This window comes from Rhineura floridana, chromosome 15, assembly GCF_030035675.1.
Source record: "Rhineura floridana isolate rRhiFlo1 chromosome 15, rRhiFlo1.hap2, whole genome shotgun sequence".
Lineage (NCBI taxonomy): Eukaryota > Metazoa > Chordata > Lepidosauria > Squamata > Rhineuridae > Rhineura > Rhineura floridana.
The window spans coordinates 8,268,036-8,284,125 of NC_084494.1; the positions used below are offsets into that span (position 1 = coordinate 8,268,036).

General features: G+C 44.4%; 1 protein-coding gene across 2 annotated transcripts in view; it reads left to right on the top strand.

Annotated features, from left to right (window-relative positions):
- Positions 1 to 8,535, top strand: part of COL9A2 (collagen type IX alpha 2 chain) — an 85,295-nt gene extending 76,760 nt beyond the window's left edge. For both annotated transcript variants that reach the window (XM_061597573.1, XM_061597574.1), the window contains 4 exons: positions 1,998 to 2,052; positions 3,851 to 4,039; positions 4,855 to 4,932; positions 7,013 to 8,535. In XM_061597573.1, coding sequence (XP_061453557.1) covers positions 1,998 to 2,052; positions 3,851 to 4,039; positions 4,855 to 4,932; positions 7,013 to 7,218 — 528 coding nt within the window. In that variant the 3' untranslated portion in view covers positions 7,219 to 8,535. The remainder of the gene's footprint in view (positions 1 to 1,997; positions 2,053 to 3,850; positions 4,040 to 4,854; positions 4,933 to 7,012) is intronic.
- Positions 8,536 to 16,090: the final 7,555 nt, after the last annotated feature.

The window sequence follows — 16,090 nt, forward strand, 5'->3', positions numbered from 1 at the left end:
CAGGGACCGCATGCCACTGAATATACCAGCTGCTTGGGAACAAGCACCATAGGAGAGGGTTATTTAATGTCTTTGGGCCAGAGGCATCTGTTTGGCCACCATGGAAGCCGAGTGCTGGGCTGACCCTTGACCTTTTTCTTGCTGTTCGCATGAGTCACTGCTCTGGGCTTCCCTCCGTCCAGTGAAGAAGACCACCAGATGTGAGAGGGCTGGCTCCCTTTGAGAATGAGTAATTCTGCCCCTTTTGCACTCTAAAATAAATGTGTAACTTTTTTTGGTGTAAATGTGAAGTGAGTCGCCAATTTGAATTCCGAAAAGAAAGCATGTGCTTTCCTATCACAGGTTTCAGCAGCACAGTGCTACAGAAAAAGATCCCCAATTTCCAGGAGAGTCTAACAGCACAATCCTATACATGTCTACAGGGAAGTAAGTCTCATTGAAGTCAACGAGGCTTACTCCCAAGTAGGTGGGCACAGGTTTGCTGCCTAATTCTTTTATTCTTGCGCTTGACATTTTGGGCATTCAGAATTACGCCACAGCACCCTCTTATGGCTGTCACTAAGTACTGCAAATATAACCTTTATGAAATTATTCACTTCCATGTGAAGTAGGAACCGCAGTTGCTGTTTGCTCTGCAAGCTTGCAAATCCTTCTGTGAGCCCAGCCCAACTGAACTGTGGGCTGTTTGGACCTTGCATCTCCAAGGAGGTGCTACCACCCACTGATACCAATTTCTTCTTCTCCTCTTCTGCTTGCACTGATTTATTCACACAACCCAGATCTCAGCAATGCCATAAGCAGAGAATGGGACTGGAAAAGGTGTACTACAGCTGGGCATTGCTTGATAAAATAAAAGGGGGTGAGTAGACCTGCCACTGTTCTGTGGCTCAGGTGTCAGTGCCCTGCATTGCATTTTTGCCTCCCATTCCCAGTTGTTAACTATAATTAATTGTAATTAATTGTGCAGAACATGCACAACTGTATAATCTATTCAGGTAACAGGATTTGGTCTATGGGCACAAAATTTGGTTATTTTTATATCATGCAGAGTCCTGGTTGCAATAATCAACAAACCACCTTGCAGGTCTCTGAGGTTTCTGGAGTAGAAAACTAATTATGATGATAACAAATTGGAGCAGCGTGAACAGAGAGAAATTGTCTTCCTGCTGTGCATAGTTAAACTCTGGAATCCACAGGCACAAGATAAATGATAGACACTCCCTGGTATGGCTTTAAAAGGGTATTAAACAAACTCAGGGAGGACTAGCAGCCTCATACTTAGCATTGCTCAAGAATTCTAAGACCCGCCCCCCAAAAGTCAATGGAGTTTTGAAATCAGTGGTTAAAATCAGTACTGTTTTGAAAAGCCACCACCTTGATTCAAAGAGCCATCCAATTGTATCCAGAGTCCAAAAAACCCCCTTCTTTTTGATCTCAGGGTCTGTCATGCAAATTTTGGTTACTGTTCTGCATCAGATGAAACCAAATCTAGCAGTCCCAAGTCCACTCACAGGAGCAATCCAAAAGGTCAGGTCTTCTCACAGCAAGCCAGGGAGAAGGTGCAAAGATGTTGTTCTGTCACCCTGCCCAGAACCAGTGGCTTTTAGCCGTGAGGTTTCAGAGCCCAGCTGCAGGCCATCTAGAGTGCCTGATGAGTTTGGTCTATTTGTGAGGAGTTGCTGCCTCACAAGTAGCTCCTGGTTGGGTCCCAAGGAATTCTTCAGACAGGCACTGCGGCATCTGGCAGCTCCATTATCAGAGACAGTATGCCTTTGATTACCAGTCACTGAGGAACAACAGCAGGAGAGGGGTGCTGAGCTTGTGTCCTGCTTCTGGGCTCTCCATAGGTATCTATGGTTAGACACTCTGCGAACAGGATGCTGGATTCGATGGGCCCCCTTTGGCCTGGCCCAGTTGCATGGCTTCTCTTATGTCTACTGTGACTGTAATCATAAGATGTGACAAGATCTGAGTCCCTTTCTTTTTCTACTTTCCAGGGCAGGGACACAGGAGATCAGCACATTGTTGATGTGGTCTTAAAAATGTTGCAAGGTGAGTACATAAGAAGAACCCCGCTGGATCAGAACCAGGTGGGTCTCCCTTGTCCAGCCTTCTGGTTATAGATGCTTCCAGAAAACCCACAAATAGAACTTGAAGGATATAATATCCCCTTTCCATTGCCTCCTTCCCCATAACTGGTGTTCAGAGGTTGAATTTAGAACTTAGCCTTTGAACTTCAAAAACCCATACCTTCTTAACAGAAGTGGGGTTGAAATCCACCATATTGTGTACTTTTTATTACAACATTTACACAGAAGTAAATCTAGGGTGCTATCCAGTGCTAGTCCTACTCAGAGTCAATCCATTGATGTTAATAGACATGACTAATTTAAGTTCATTAGTTTCAATGGCTCTACTCTGAGTAGGACTTAGTTGAATATACCCCTACAGAGTAGCCCTAGTATAGCGTTGTTTGTTTTATATCCCACCCTTTCTCCCAGTAGGAGCCCAAGGCGGCAAACAAGAGCACTAAAAACACTTTAAACATCATAAAAACAGACTTCAAAATATATTAAAACAGAACAACCATTAAAACAAAACATCTTTAGAAACATTTAAAAAAGAAGGTTTAAAAATATATTAAAAAGGAATTCCAGCACAGATGCAGACTGGGATAAGGTCTCTACTTAAAAGGCTTGTTGAAAGAGGAAGATCTTCAGTAGGCACCGAAAAGATAATATTTAAGGGTAGGGAATTTCAAAGGGTCGGTGCCACTATACTAAAGGTCCACTTCCTATGTTGTGTGGAACGGACCTCCTGATAAGATGGTATCTGCCCTCACCTGCAGAGCGCAGTGATCGACTGGGTATATAAGGGACAGTAGTAACTACACAGTAGTAAACAATGTTCCCAATTTTTAGCCATTTAACATTTGTGGGTTTCTTGAGGGGGGGATATCCAATAAAATCTATTGATTTTTGCCACTGGGTTTTTGTCCCAGCCAATCTTAATGCATTGGGGTGGAAAGTATCCCATGGATTTTTTCAAGAAAAGATAGACCCAAGGAAGCAGACAAGTGGCTTCCTCCTGACACAACACACCTAGCTTTTTTGGATACATTTTATTACCCCCAAACACATTGGAATTCGGCTTGGGGTAGCAACCTCCCTCATAAAATTGCCTGCGTCCATTTCTTAGCAGGGATGGCAGAGAAATGTGGCCCACTGTTTAATGTCGAACCTCTCCAATTTGCACTTCCTGAAACAACACAGGGGCTGAAACAGCCACCCTTCAAACTTTGCACTTTTCCACATTTTGCAATGCTGTTCTCCAGCCATGAAAAGTGTTTCAAAATATGTATGCTGTACTTTGTTAAGGTGCATATATTAGTGAAAACGATATGCAAAAGTGCATTATATGGGGAAATTGCTTGCAAAAACATGTTAAGGGAAATTGCATAATACGTGTGTGTTAGGAGGTGTTCACACTAAAGTGCACAATTTTCATGAGGACTTAAAAAAATAAATCCAAAAACTAATGTGGAGAATTGAACTTAAAGATTGGAAACATTAGAAACTGAGAGAAACAGAAGCTGCCAGATTCAGCCTTCCCTATTTCTTAGTTTCTGTCTGTGAAGGTTAATAGCAATCCATCCTCCATGAACTGGTGTAATTTTGTTTTAAAGCCACTTGCCATCACTGTGATAGGGAACTCCATTATAAGTTCATTATGTGTTTTTGTGAAGAAGTGCTTTCTTTTTGTTTGTCCTGAGCCTGCCTAATCCAATAAGGATGGAGGTGCCCCAGGTATAAGCAGCACCACTCTCTTTTTCTCTTTCCCTGCCTTACAGAACAACTGGCTGAGTTAGCCGTGAGTGCTGGAAGAGCTGTCATAGGTGGGGCAGGGGTGATGGGACCCCCTGGACCTCCAGGACCACCTGGGCCGCCCGGTCACCAAGGGCCACATGGACCTTCGGGCCCTCGTGGCATCCCAGGAATCATAGGAGCCATCGGACAAATTGGCAACGCTGGACTCAAAGGTAAGAGTTCTTCTCTGCACAAAAAGCTTTCTTGAGCTCTACGGCTCAATTCAGGTGGCCCATCAAACCATGCCTGTTCCCTCCTGCCCATGCTCCTTCCTCTTTAGTGCTAACTGTGGTTTGTTGTGACATCCCAATCAGTAAACTGTGGTCGGTGCTTGCCCTCCAAAGCAGAATCCAAATCCCCTTGGTCAACACTGCAGATGTGCCTTTTTTTCTCTGGTTTGGCACAATGTGTCTTCTGCGATGCTTACTGTCTTGTGTAGCTTATTCAGGCTTTTCTAATTATGGGAAAGGACAGCAAGGAGCTGTGTGTGTGGTACTGAACCCCCATTCCTCTCACACACCGATCTCATCCATAAAGGGCTAGAAACTTGCTCTTCACATTTTAAAGCTGAGATCCTTAAGAAGCTGAAGTCTGCACCCATTAGCACATTCTGTGGGTTTTCTCTGTGGAATCACAGTATGCTCTTCCCCTGAGCATAACTGGCAATGGAGAAAAAGCTGTATCATGTCTTAACAGGGTCAGGATTTCCTTTGTGACAGGAATTCCTGATGAGTAGTGGATCCCCACTGTGCACACTTTCTGAAGCTTCCTCAGCCCCACTGTCAGTCCTAGACGTGGGGGATAGGAAGGAGGGCAGAGCTAGCGCAGCCCCAATAATATAGTTTTATTATTTAACAGGATTTATATATTGCTTGATTGTAAAAAACAACAACCCTCTAAGCAGTTTACATTATCGTGATGTGCATGAAGCATTACACTATTAACAGCCAATCTCTCTCACTGTTTGCGCCCCCTTCCAATTCTACAGGAAAGAGGGGCGAGAAAGGGGAGCAGGGGGAGCCCGGCCGTGGGCATCAAGGAATGCCGGGGCCACCAGGAATACCAGGTAAGGCTGCCACTGAGATCAGATTATAAACGGAAAATTAACCAGGGGCCTCTCATGCGTGGCATGTCCTAAGTTGCCAGGGCCAGTGGCGGCAGCAGCACAGCCTGCCTCTCGATACCAGCATTGCCCCCTGGGATGGGGATGGGGCAGCAGTGAGGTTGGATCCAGGTGGGTAGCCTGGTGGGAGTGCCAGTACAAGCACGCTGCCCCAGCATCCCAGCTGTGTTGAGGTAAGGAGCAGTGCTGCTAGTGGTTCACACAGAGGAGGGCTGGGATCTCTTCTCGATCATCCCAGAGTGCAGGACATGGAATAATGGGCTCAAGTTGCAGGAAGCCAGATTTTGACTGAACATCAGGAAAAACTTCCTAACTGCCATATGATAATTACCTAGAGAGGTAGTGGGCTCTCCAACACTGGAGGCATTCAAGAAGCAGCTGGACAGCCATCTGTCGGGAATGCTTTGATTTGGATTTCTGCGTTGAGCAGCGGGTTGGACTTGATGGCCTTATAGGCCCCTTCCAACTTGACTGTTCTATGATTCTATGATTCTACCCCACCACCTGCACCACTGTTGCCACTCAGCAAGAGCCAAGGCCACTCATCCCATTTCCTCTTCAGTTCAGTGTCTCTTGGAATATCATTGTCAAAGGTCTTGCCAGCAGGCTGGAGCCAGTGGTGCCGTTGGGCTGGAAGTTAGGGCCAAAGTCCAGGGACCTTCAAACCCCCCCCCCTGAGAATTGGAGATGATGGCGCTCACAGCAAACAGGTCTAGTGTCAGCATAATCTAGGCTGGGTTTAGAGTTCAAGGTCCCGTTTGGGCCAGACAAAAACACTTGAGGTGCAGTGCCAGTGAGGGGGGTGCCCTGGGGAGAGGTGGGGCAGCCTGGAGAGAATTCCAAGAGCCAGAGAAAAAGACCTGGAGGACCGCATTTGGCTCCTCCGGCTGAGGTTCCGAGGCTGGAAAGATTGATATCATTCTGGCTCCCCACTTGCCTTCCTGCTCCTTCTGCTGGTGGCAGCCATGCTTAGAACACCAACGGTTGTGACTTCAAACACCTCACAACTTCAACCCTGTCCTGTGTCTTCTCACATGAACAACACACGGGCAGAGTCTTGCAATATCCTGGATTTATTGGGGGGTGGGAGGATTGGACACAATTTAAATGGAGAATAGGAAACACTGAATTCCTGTTTTGGGTCAGCAAAGAAGCAATTCTAAACATGAGCTCTCTGGTTTAAAAGGACACTTTTTAAAGCAGCTGCTGTAATTTTTTCCACTAGGTTTTCCTGAAATTTGGCCAGATTATACTCTGCCTCATATTCTCCATGCCAATTTTTTATATATATATAGTGACAGGACAAATTGTCTTGATTTCATAAAAAATAAGTTGAAACTATATAACAGCCTTCCCAAACCTGGTGCTTTTCATATGTTTTGGATGACAGTTCCCATCAGCCCCAGCTAGCACAGCTAGGCAAGAACTACTTTGGTTTTTTCCCAAAACCCCAAGGTCCAGTGGCTGGAGCCAAGTACAAAATAGCGACTAAGAGGTGGAAGTGGGGGACCGACATAGAATAAAGGAAAAGAGCACCTCTGAGTGCATCTCACTGTAGGAATTTGTGTTCAGTAGTAGAACTGAGCTCATGGTCCTCTCACACAAAAACCCATTCTTAGGGATGAACTCAATGTAGCACTAAGTAACTTGTTGAGTTAACGCAAGAATTTATGCTTGCACAACAGAACGCTTCCCCCACGTGACCCCCTATATCTGTTCTGGGTTTTCCCCCAACCCTCTACAGCAGATCTGGGGAGGGTGTGGTGTGCACCATGGGAGGAGAAGGGGAGAAAGTTCTGTTCTGCAAGTGCAAATCCTTGCACTTGATTCCACCCAACTCAAATATTCTTTGTTTCAGCAACAAGGTGTTGCTATCATTACATCAACTGAGTGTCGGAAATCCTTGGTGATCTACTGCAGATCAGCCAGAGATCTACTAGTAGATTCTGATCTACTTTTTGCCCATACCTGTTGTAGAAGACACAGAAGTGCAGATCACCCACTTCTGTTTTCATTCTTCCAGGTCTGCCTGGACAGGCTGGACAAGCTACCAATGGCAAAGATGGAGAGCGAGGAACTCCAGGCGTAGCAGGAGAAGCTGGGCGACCCGGCTTGCCTGGTCGTCCTGGCCTTCCTGGTTTCTGCGAGGCAGCCCTCTGCCTGGGAGCTTCTGCCTATGCTTCAGCGCGCCTGACTGAACCAGGCTCTGTCAAAGGGCCTGCATACTGAATGGGATCGGGGGAAAGTTCTGTTGCAAGCTTGACTTCATCAAGTTGGCAAAAACTCCACCTCTGGCATTAAGGGACCAAACACACCAGGACTCTAGGGATCAAAGAGATGGGGAACCGCCGATGAAAAGCTCTTTTGGGACGAGGAGGTGCTTGGGCATCAATCCATCCATTTGTGCTTTGCTGGTGAAAAGGCAACACTTGGCCACTGCGAATAGCCTCAATGGAGGTGAGTTAAAAGACACCAGTGGAGAATCGCAGAGATGCGAAACGTGTCTTTAATATCTTGGATCTGAATTGTGCCCGAAACCGTCTCATTAAGTGACCGCTGCTCTTTTAAATATGTACTGGGAATGGCTGACTCCCATCTCACTGCCGTGATGAAAAAAGTGTGTGTTTTGCCTAGGCAGATATTGCCAATGGTTCAAAAAGCGGGGGGGGGGATTTTGTCTTGGGCCTCAATCACGTTATTATTTGTGGTTGCTGTAGAGCAGCCTTCCCAGCCTCGTGCCCTCCAGAAGTTTTAGATTACAACTCCCATCAGCCAGGTCATCTGATGAGAGTTGTAGTCCAAAACATCTGGACGGCACCAGGCTGGGGTAGGCAGATGAAGAGCCACACCCAGGGACTTCTTTCTGTTGTCATTGGGTTATGGGTTCGTGTTTAGTACCTCCATGAGGGGGGAAATCGGAGTTACTGCATGAAAGATATTATTTGAAAAGTAGTGTGCAATTTTCCAAAATGTGATCTGATATATATATATATTTCCACTTGAGCTTTGTTTCTCCTATGTGCCTTGCCCTGTGAACACAGCATAGCAAAATTTGAAATCAGAAGACTATTTTAAGAACAATCCTATTATCCCTTGATAACATTAATTATTTCAGTGATTCACTGGCCCCTTCTCCTCTTTCAACCCCTTTTCTATTAAATGTCTAACCTGTTAACTTTTAAAAAATGTTATATTGTGTTTGTGTGGAAGGATTGATCTACCCAGATTTGTCCTGATTACTTTTTGCATCATCACCATAATTTTTGTTCTTTTTATATAAAAAAAATGGTTGGCGATTTAAATGAGTCACCCCGAGTCATCTCCTCAAAGCTGTAAATCTTTGTAAAATAAGGTTATTTTATAAGTATTAATTAAAAAGCATTATTTTTTCCTCTACAAAAAATAGCTAGTCAGACAATAAAATGAAGAATGAATGTCAATGAACTTAATTGATGCGTCTGCTTCTCTGGGTTTAATAGACTTGTAAAAATTTGTTTTTCATTAGCGTGTGTTTCAATAATTATATTTTTTGTGTGGTAATTAATCATCTTCCTGATTTATTTACTGGACCTTGCCTTCTGTTCAGAAATAAACTGGATTACTTTGGAGGGTCTTTCTGGCTCTGTGACCTTTAAGAGATTGCATTGCCTTCATTTTGTGGATGGCTATAAGCAGAAAAGCAAACAATTTGCACAAGCCTTGAAATGTATCCAACTTTCTCAAATTGATTCAAACTCCAGTTTTGAAATCCTTTTGGTATACATGTGTTTGAGTGTGCAGGGGTGATTCTCAGATTTTAATGCTAGAATTTTGGCTTCATCACTAATTCCAGGGGGATAGCCACATTGGACTGTTTTAACAAAAAACGATGAAGAGTCATGACTCCACTTTGTGAGATGCAGGAAGCATCAGCCTCAATTGGCAGATTATATATCTGCCAGCTAAGGGTAATGTTTCATGCATCTGATGAAAGCTAGTCCACAAAAGCTTATGTCACAATAAATCTATTAGTCATTAGGGTAACACAAAATTCTTATTTTGTTTTAGGTTTGTCAATGAAATTTTGCTAAAACTTGAAATTCCCCTACCCAAACTCTGAAGCTCTGTGTCATTCTGACTTGAGGATTTAAAGTTCATGATTTTTTTAAAATTGAAGATAACACTTCATATACCTGATAATCAATTTAACTATGCGAACTATAAATTTGAAATCTTACAGTTCAACTTTTAGCTCCAAGTGGAGGCTGCAGCCTCGGGGAACTGCTAAGAATGCTCTATAACTCTCCAGGGTCCTGAACAGGAGAACTGTCCAGATTATTAAAACAGCACTTCTTGAACTTGAGGCTCTGTGTTTAGATTGCAATAAATGTGCATAGCTGTCTTCAGCAGAGTCATTGGTGGTGACACTACTTTTCTTCGCAGGGAAGTTTTTCCTTGTTTTCCTTTGTCTAGAACAAACACTAGAAAGGGTGCATATGAAAACAAATCACTAGTTCCCCCCATATGCTTTTTAAAAGTAATGTCCTTACGTGTAACAGGAATACATTTCACCCATGAACTTACTCAACTTTTCTGCATGAGCACAAACAGCCAAGTGACCCGGCAGAAAGGTGATCTTTGAACATGGACCCTGCTAAAGAGGTGAGTGGGCCAGCGGAGAAAGAAGAGCCTGCTGGATCAGGCCAGTGGCTCATCTATTTCAGCATGCTGTTCCCACCATGGCCAACCAGGAGGGAAAGCACAGCCGTTGTTTTGTCATGGGCATTGACAGCTAGGCTGCCCCCAGACAAGACCTAGGTAGATCCCTCAGCTTAAGTGGCTGTGTTTTGGGACACAGAAATTTAAGGAAGATGGAAGGACAAAAGAGAGTCTCTGGGGAAATCTAATACACGATCTGATGCTTTTAAAGATGTTCTTAAAGCCTTTTTCTAAAGAGATTTTGAAAGATTGTTTGGTTTTAATATGTTTTAAAGTTTTTTGTTTTAAGATGTTTTAGAGTATTTTTAGTGTTTTTTGTTTGCCGCTGTGGGCTCCTTCTGGGAGAAAGGGTGGGATATAAATTTAATAAAATAAACTCAAGGTTACTTCCGTACAGCCACCAGTGGGATTCACGTGGCAACTGTAGAGGCCTGTGGTGCCTTAAAGGCTAACAAATTTATTATGACATAAGCCAGCCTATGCCAATCTGATGCTCTCCATATGTTTGGCACTACATCTGCCATCAGCACACGCTGGCTGGGGCTGATGGGAAGTGTAGTCCAAAACGTATGGAGGACACCATGTTGGCAAAGGCTGGCATAAGCTTTTGTGGATGGCACTCGACCTCATCAGCTTCAATCTAATGAAGTGGCTAGCCCTCTGAAACTTCTTGAGGTGCTTACAACACTTTCATACTGTGTTGCATTTCGCCCTCCCAAAGCAGCACAGAAAAACAATTAAATTAAGATTGATTAATAGAAAATCAAGATTGATCTTAAAATAACAAAAAGAAGTGTAAAACACTCAACTGAGGACTAAGGATAATAAAGGCTAACAGCACAAAGGAACAGAACTGTCATCACTTCTTTTCTTTTTTTGGAATGCCATAAGAGAGGCAGCTAAATGAACAACTTGCAGGGAGAGTTTTCAAAGCTACCGGGTGACTAATGACAAAAACCCTGAGCCCACCTGATTAGAATCATGTGAGGGAGAGTGAGCGCAAGTGCACTAGTTCTATCCCCCATTGCCCTCCTTGTGGTGGGAGGCAAATGTATGCAGAGGGACTTCCAGCAGGGGCCTTCTCTACTTGTGAAAATTCCCCTCATGATTTAGGATTCTGGGAGATCAGAGCTGTAAGTCAAGGGGCGAGCTTAGACGAGTGGAAAAGGTGCCTTTAGACTAGAGCCTCATCGGCAGATCTTAAAACATCTCATACTGGAACAGATGTTCCTGAGATACCCACAAAGGGGCATTTGCAGCAGGGAAGGGGGGCGACACCAGTATGCCCGCAGGCACAAAGTGCCCACCAGTATCTCGATTCGTGCCTGCAAAGAAAGAATCTCTCAAAAATCCCCACAGTGCATGAGAGAGTGGTTGTTCTTCCGGCTCAGTTCTTGTTGGCACTGGCCCGGCCTCTCCTACATTAAACATGCCCACATTTCATTGGGTGCCAGGACTGGACACCCCACCCTCCTTTCTGTTCTGAGCACAGAAGCGGTGCAAAGACCTCTGTGTCAGCAAGTGCGGTGATGGTTGGTGCAGGTGCCTTTTCCTCCATTGTTTGCGGGGGGGACTGATGCAGACATGTCCACACCATTCTGTGGTCCTGACTCTTTTTCTGCCCTTTTAGATGCGGCAGCCATTTCCTGCTTATGCCCCCACAGCAGCCATTTTCTGTTAAGCCACACTCTGATGGCAGCCATTTTATGGTGTGCTTCACCCTGTGGCACACCATAAAATGGCTGCTTCACCCCGTGGCGGTGAGTGGCAGTGTGGTGTAGTGGCTAAGGTGTTGGACTATGGCCTGGGAGACCAGGGTTCGAATCCCCACACAGCCGTGAAGCTCACTGGGCAACCTTGGGCCAGTCACTGCCTCTCAGCCTCAGAGGAAGGCAATGGTAAAACCACCTCTGAATGCCGCTTACCATGAAAACCCTATTCATAGGGTCGTCATAAGTCGGGATCAACTTGAAGGCAGTCCATTTCCATTCATCCCGTGGCAGCCATTTTGTGGCTGGTGCCCACGGCATTTTCCTTAAAATTCCAAGTGTGCCCATTAGCCCCCAAGCTTGGCAACCTCCTTTTTAAAGGGTTTGAAAGTCAAAGCCAGCACCATACACTGCTATAGGCAGTGCCCTTGCATCAACGCAAGTGTAAACTGCCATCGTCATATTGCATCTGTCACCAAGCACTGGGTTTGTATGGCTGCAGAATGACACCATTACATTTCTCTCATTACATGCTACCCTTTTGTAGAACACAAGTCCAGGTTTTATTTGGACTGAAGATGAATCAATACAGGGGCTTCCCAAAACTGTGGTCCCTGAACTACCAATGGTCCGCAAGCTGTGTTAGGTGGTCTTTGTGTGTTCCCATTAAATATCCATATTGATTTCTAATTGTACATTTATTGCTACTTTTATTTCTGATATTGCATTTTATTCAATGGAATTCAAACTGTGATACAATAAAATATGATAGATAAAAATAATAAAGGAAGCAACAAAAATCCATACAGCATCTAGCACAGCGCATTACAATTGCTACAGAAAAATGATTAAGTGGTCTGCTGAGACTCAACAATTTTCAAGTGATCTGCAAAAAAAATGTTGGGGAGCCATGAACTAATAGGGGAGAGTGTGCTGGGAGCCCAGCAGGTGTAGAGACACTGGTGTGTACAGACACTGGTGCATCCTGCCATGTGACACTCTCAGCGAAACCACTTCTTTGATTCCCCGCTGAGACAGCCGCCCTCCCCCCCCCGCTGCTCGGGTAAAAAAGGTGGAAGTTAATTTTCAATATTATATTTGTAAGATGAAATTTAATCAAGAAATTAGGCCCTTTGCGTACTAACAAACCTCCACTCATCTGACAAACGACAAATATGAATGAAAACCCTCTTACACACACACTTTCTCCCTCTCTCCCACATGCTCCATCTTGTTCATTAAGGGCCTTCATAAATATTTATTGTATAAATAGAAGATTGGATGCCATTAAAGCGACAGGGGGAGAGCGATTGAAATCAGAGTATTTCTGCAGGAATAAAAGGCCAGGCGACTGGCCAAACTTCAGCCCAAATAACAATAAATCATTGACACAAGGAGGATAAGAAACAGCCCTTCGCCATCTCAGCCTTCAGGGCAGATCAAAAGAGAGTTAGCCAAATGGTTTTTTCTTAAAAAAAAAAAATAAGCAAAGGCCTGCTGGTGCTTTAATTGTAATGGACACTTAGAACAAACTGCTATGAATATTAATTAATATGGCCAGGAGCAGCTGAACAGAAGACGTGGGGAAATATCACCCAAGTCAGCTTCAACCACCTGCTTAACAAGCCTTTACTGATTTGGGAATAGATATGGCTCTCCTATTTAGCTTGGAAAATCACACATTATGATTTATATAGCAACATCAGGGTAAGATAATGCTGTGCGGAAAGCTCTGAATTGGGGGTTTTTATGTGCACATTCAGAGGGGTGGGGGACACTAAAGTAGGGGGGAGAGGGAAATCCGCCATCTTTGGTGGGCTGGCAGTTTCAGGCTTGGGGAACTTAGGCTTGCCACAGACAGCAGCAGACGCATTGCCTTTTGTCTTCCTTTGAACTGTTTTGCCATTACAGGAATCGCTGGGGGCAGCCAGGTTCCCCCCGCAAGCAAAAATGCACCTGGGTGGATGCTGTGTCATTGTGATGCGGTGCCTTTCTGCAGAGACGTTGTGGGGCAACATGGCCCCAGACGATGCTAGGAGCACCACTCCCACTTTTCCCAGGGTAGCAAAACCTTTAGATGGTCTGTATTTGGTATAGAGTTGCCAGGCTCAGGGCCTGAGAATGATTCTGTATCTTTAAGAGAAGAGAAAATTCAGCCAAGGGCAGGTGTTCTTGCAACCCTGTAATGGGAAAAACCACAAGGTGGAATTCTCCCTTCCCCCTGCACAGCTTTTAAAGATACAGAAGACCTCTTGGAGGCGGGGCCTGGCAACCAAGAGGCCTTCTGTATCTTTAAAAATTGTGCAGGAGGAAGAGAGAATTCCACCTTGTGGTTTTTCCCATTACAATATTGCAAGAAAACCTGCACTTGGCTGAATTTTCCCTTCTCTTAAAGATACAGAATCATTCTCAGGCCCTGAGCCTGGCAACCCTAATTTGGTCGGAGGGACTGAGCACGTACTATGAATTGAGGTTTGGGCAATTGAGGTTTGGGCAATTAAAGTGGGCTAACGTGCTCCGCCACCCTAGCACAACAATCCCGCTTTTAAAAAAGAAAGGGCTTTTTGCAGTTAGGAACATGGCAGGGAAATATCAGAGGCATGAATAATCCACGGGAAGATGTATAAACACCCTGCAAGCAATTGGGACGAATGCTCATTGTCACGTAACTGCTTCACAAAGCAGAACAGATAATAAAGACCAGACATAGTCTAATCTCCTTGTAAGCTTTATGCTGGCAAACCAAAACGAATGCTTAATAAATAGGTCATCTGGAGAAGCCCACAGAAGGGAACAAGAGAGAGGCCTTGTCTACAGTGTTGTCTGTTAAGCAAATGTCAAGCCCCACCACGGGCCTGCAATTGGTAAGAATTTAGCCAGAGAGTGCAGCTGGGAAGGCGAGGAGTTACTTTCACCACAGCATTAAGCCCTATTTGGTTTTAACGGTAACCATTTTTAGAATGTTTTAACCATTTTTAGAATCCCTTTGTTTTGTTGATGCGTTTTTACTCTTCTGGGCTCTTTCAGGAGGAAGGGCAGGATATTTGTTTATTTATAATTAAATTTATATCCCTCCCTCCCAAAGGGAGCCCAGGTTGGTAAACAAGTGATAAAATCAGGAGTGCAGTCATTTGGGGGAGGTGGGAGTTTTAGAACGCTTACTTTTTGGGGAGCAGGGTCTCTATGTCTCCAACATCCTATGAGCCAGTTAGCATGAAAGGGGAGTGTGTTGGCCACTGAAAAGCACATTCTTCTAAGGTGCTTCCTTGCCCTTTCCTGCTGATTGGAGCCAATCAGAGTAAAAGGAGGCAAGTCAGCCACTGAGAAGATTCTTCTCAGTAGCTGACACTCTCCCCTTCTATGCTCATTCTCAACCCAACAGCAAAAGAAAACGGGGGGGGGGAGTGTGGCTGTGACTGTCATGAAGGGACCTTGCACTTCTGTATCTGCTGCTACATTACTGGATAAAACACTAAAAAAAACCTTTTCAAAACAGTATTGAAAACAAAACACTGTAAAAATGATGTTTAAAAACATCTTAAAAACCATTACAGGATGCAGACTGGGATAAGATCTCTGCTTAAAAGGCTCGTTGAAAGGAGAAGGTCTTCAGTAGGTGCCAAAAAGACAACAGAGATGGCGCCTGTCTAATATTTACGGGGAGGATATACATTTATTTATTTATATTAAATTTACTAGTCACTTTTCTTCATTAAAAATGAACCCAAAGGGACACACAATAAAAAGATTAAAACCAATATAAAACTAACACAAATAAGAAGTAAAAACCAAAAACAATACATAGATAAGACGTTGGAACAGCCCACCCTCTAAAAGAAGCCACAACGTCAAAACCCTCCAAAAACCCTCCCAAAAATTAAGAGCCAAATGCCTGGGAGAAGAGGAATGTTTTTGCTTGGCACCTAAAGACAGATAATGATGGTGCCAGGTGTGTCTCTCTGGGGAGAGTGTTCCATAAGTGGGGGGGGCACCACTGAGAAGGCCAGTTCTCATGCCACCATGTTCCACACCTCCCTCGAAGGAGGAACACAAATAAGGGCCTCAGATGCTCAATGCAGGGTCTGGGTTGGTTCATATGGGGAGAGGCAGTCCTTGAGGTATTGGGGTATCAATCAATCAAACAAACGAGGGCATTCAATTTGTATGAACAATCTTCACCATTTTCAATGGCGGCCCCCACTCTCTGGAACTCCCTCCCATTTGATCTTCGACATGCCCCTTCCCTGGATGCATTCCGCCGAGCATTAAAAACCTGGCTCTTTGGACAGGCCTTCGGGACCTCCGGGGAGGGCTAAGCTTTTATCACTATTACTGAACGCCCGTTGTTTACATACTGTTTTATGCTGTAATTTAATCCTTTATTGTCGACTGTATTGTATTGCTATGTATTTTAAATCGTATTTTAAATTGTATTTTACTGGAATTTAATTGTGTACGTCGCCTAGAGTGGCCTTGGCCAGATAGGTGACACAAAAATTAAATTATTATTATTATTATTATTATTATTATTATTATTATTATTATTATTATTAAGGGAGAGCTGGGGGGACACTGCCACACCCCTCCCACTCCAGAGAATCCTTTCCCCCCAGACCCCCCACCTTTTGGAGAAGAAAGGTCTGCAGTGTAGAGCCTCCTCTGCTTGTGGAGGTTCCCTGTGTATTTTGGGACTC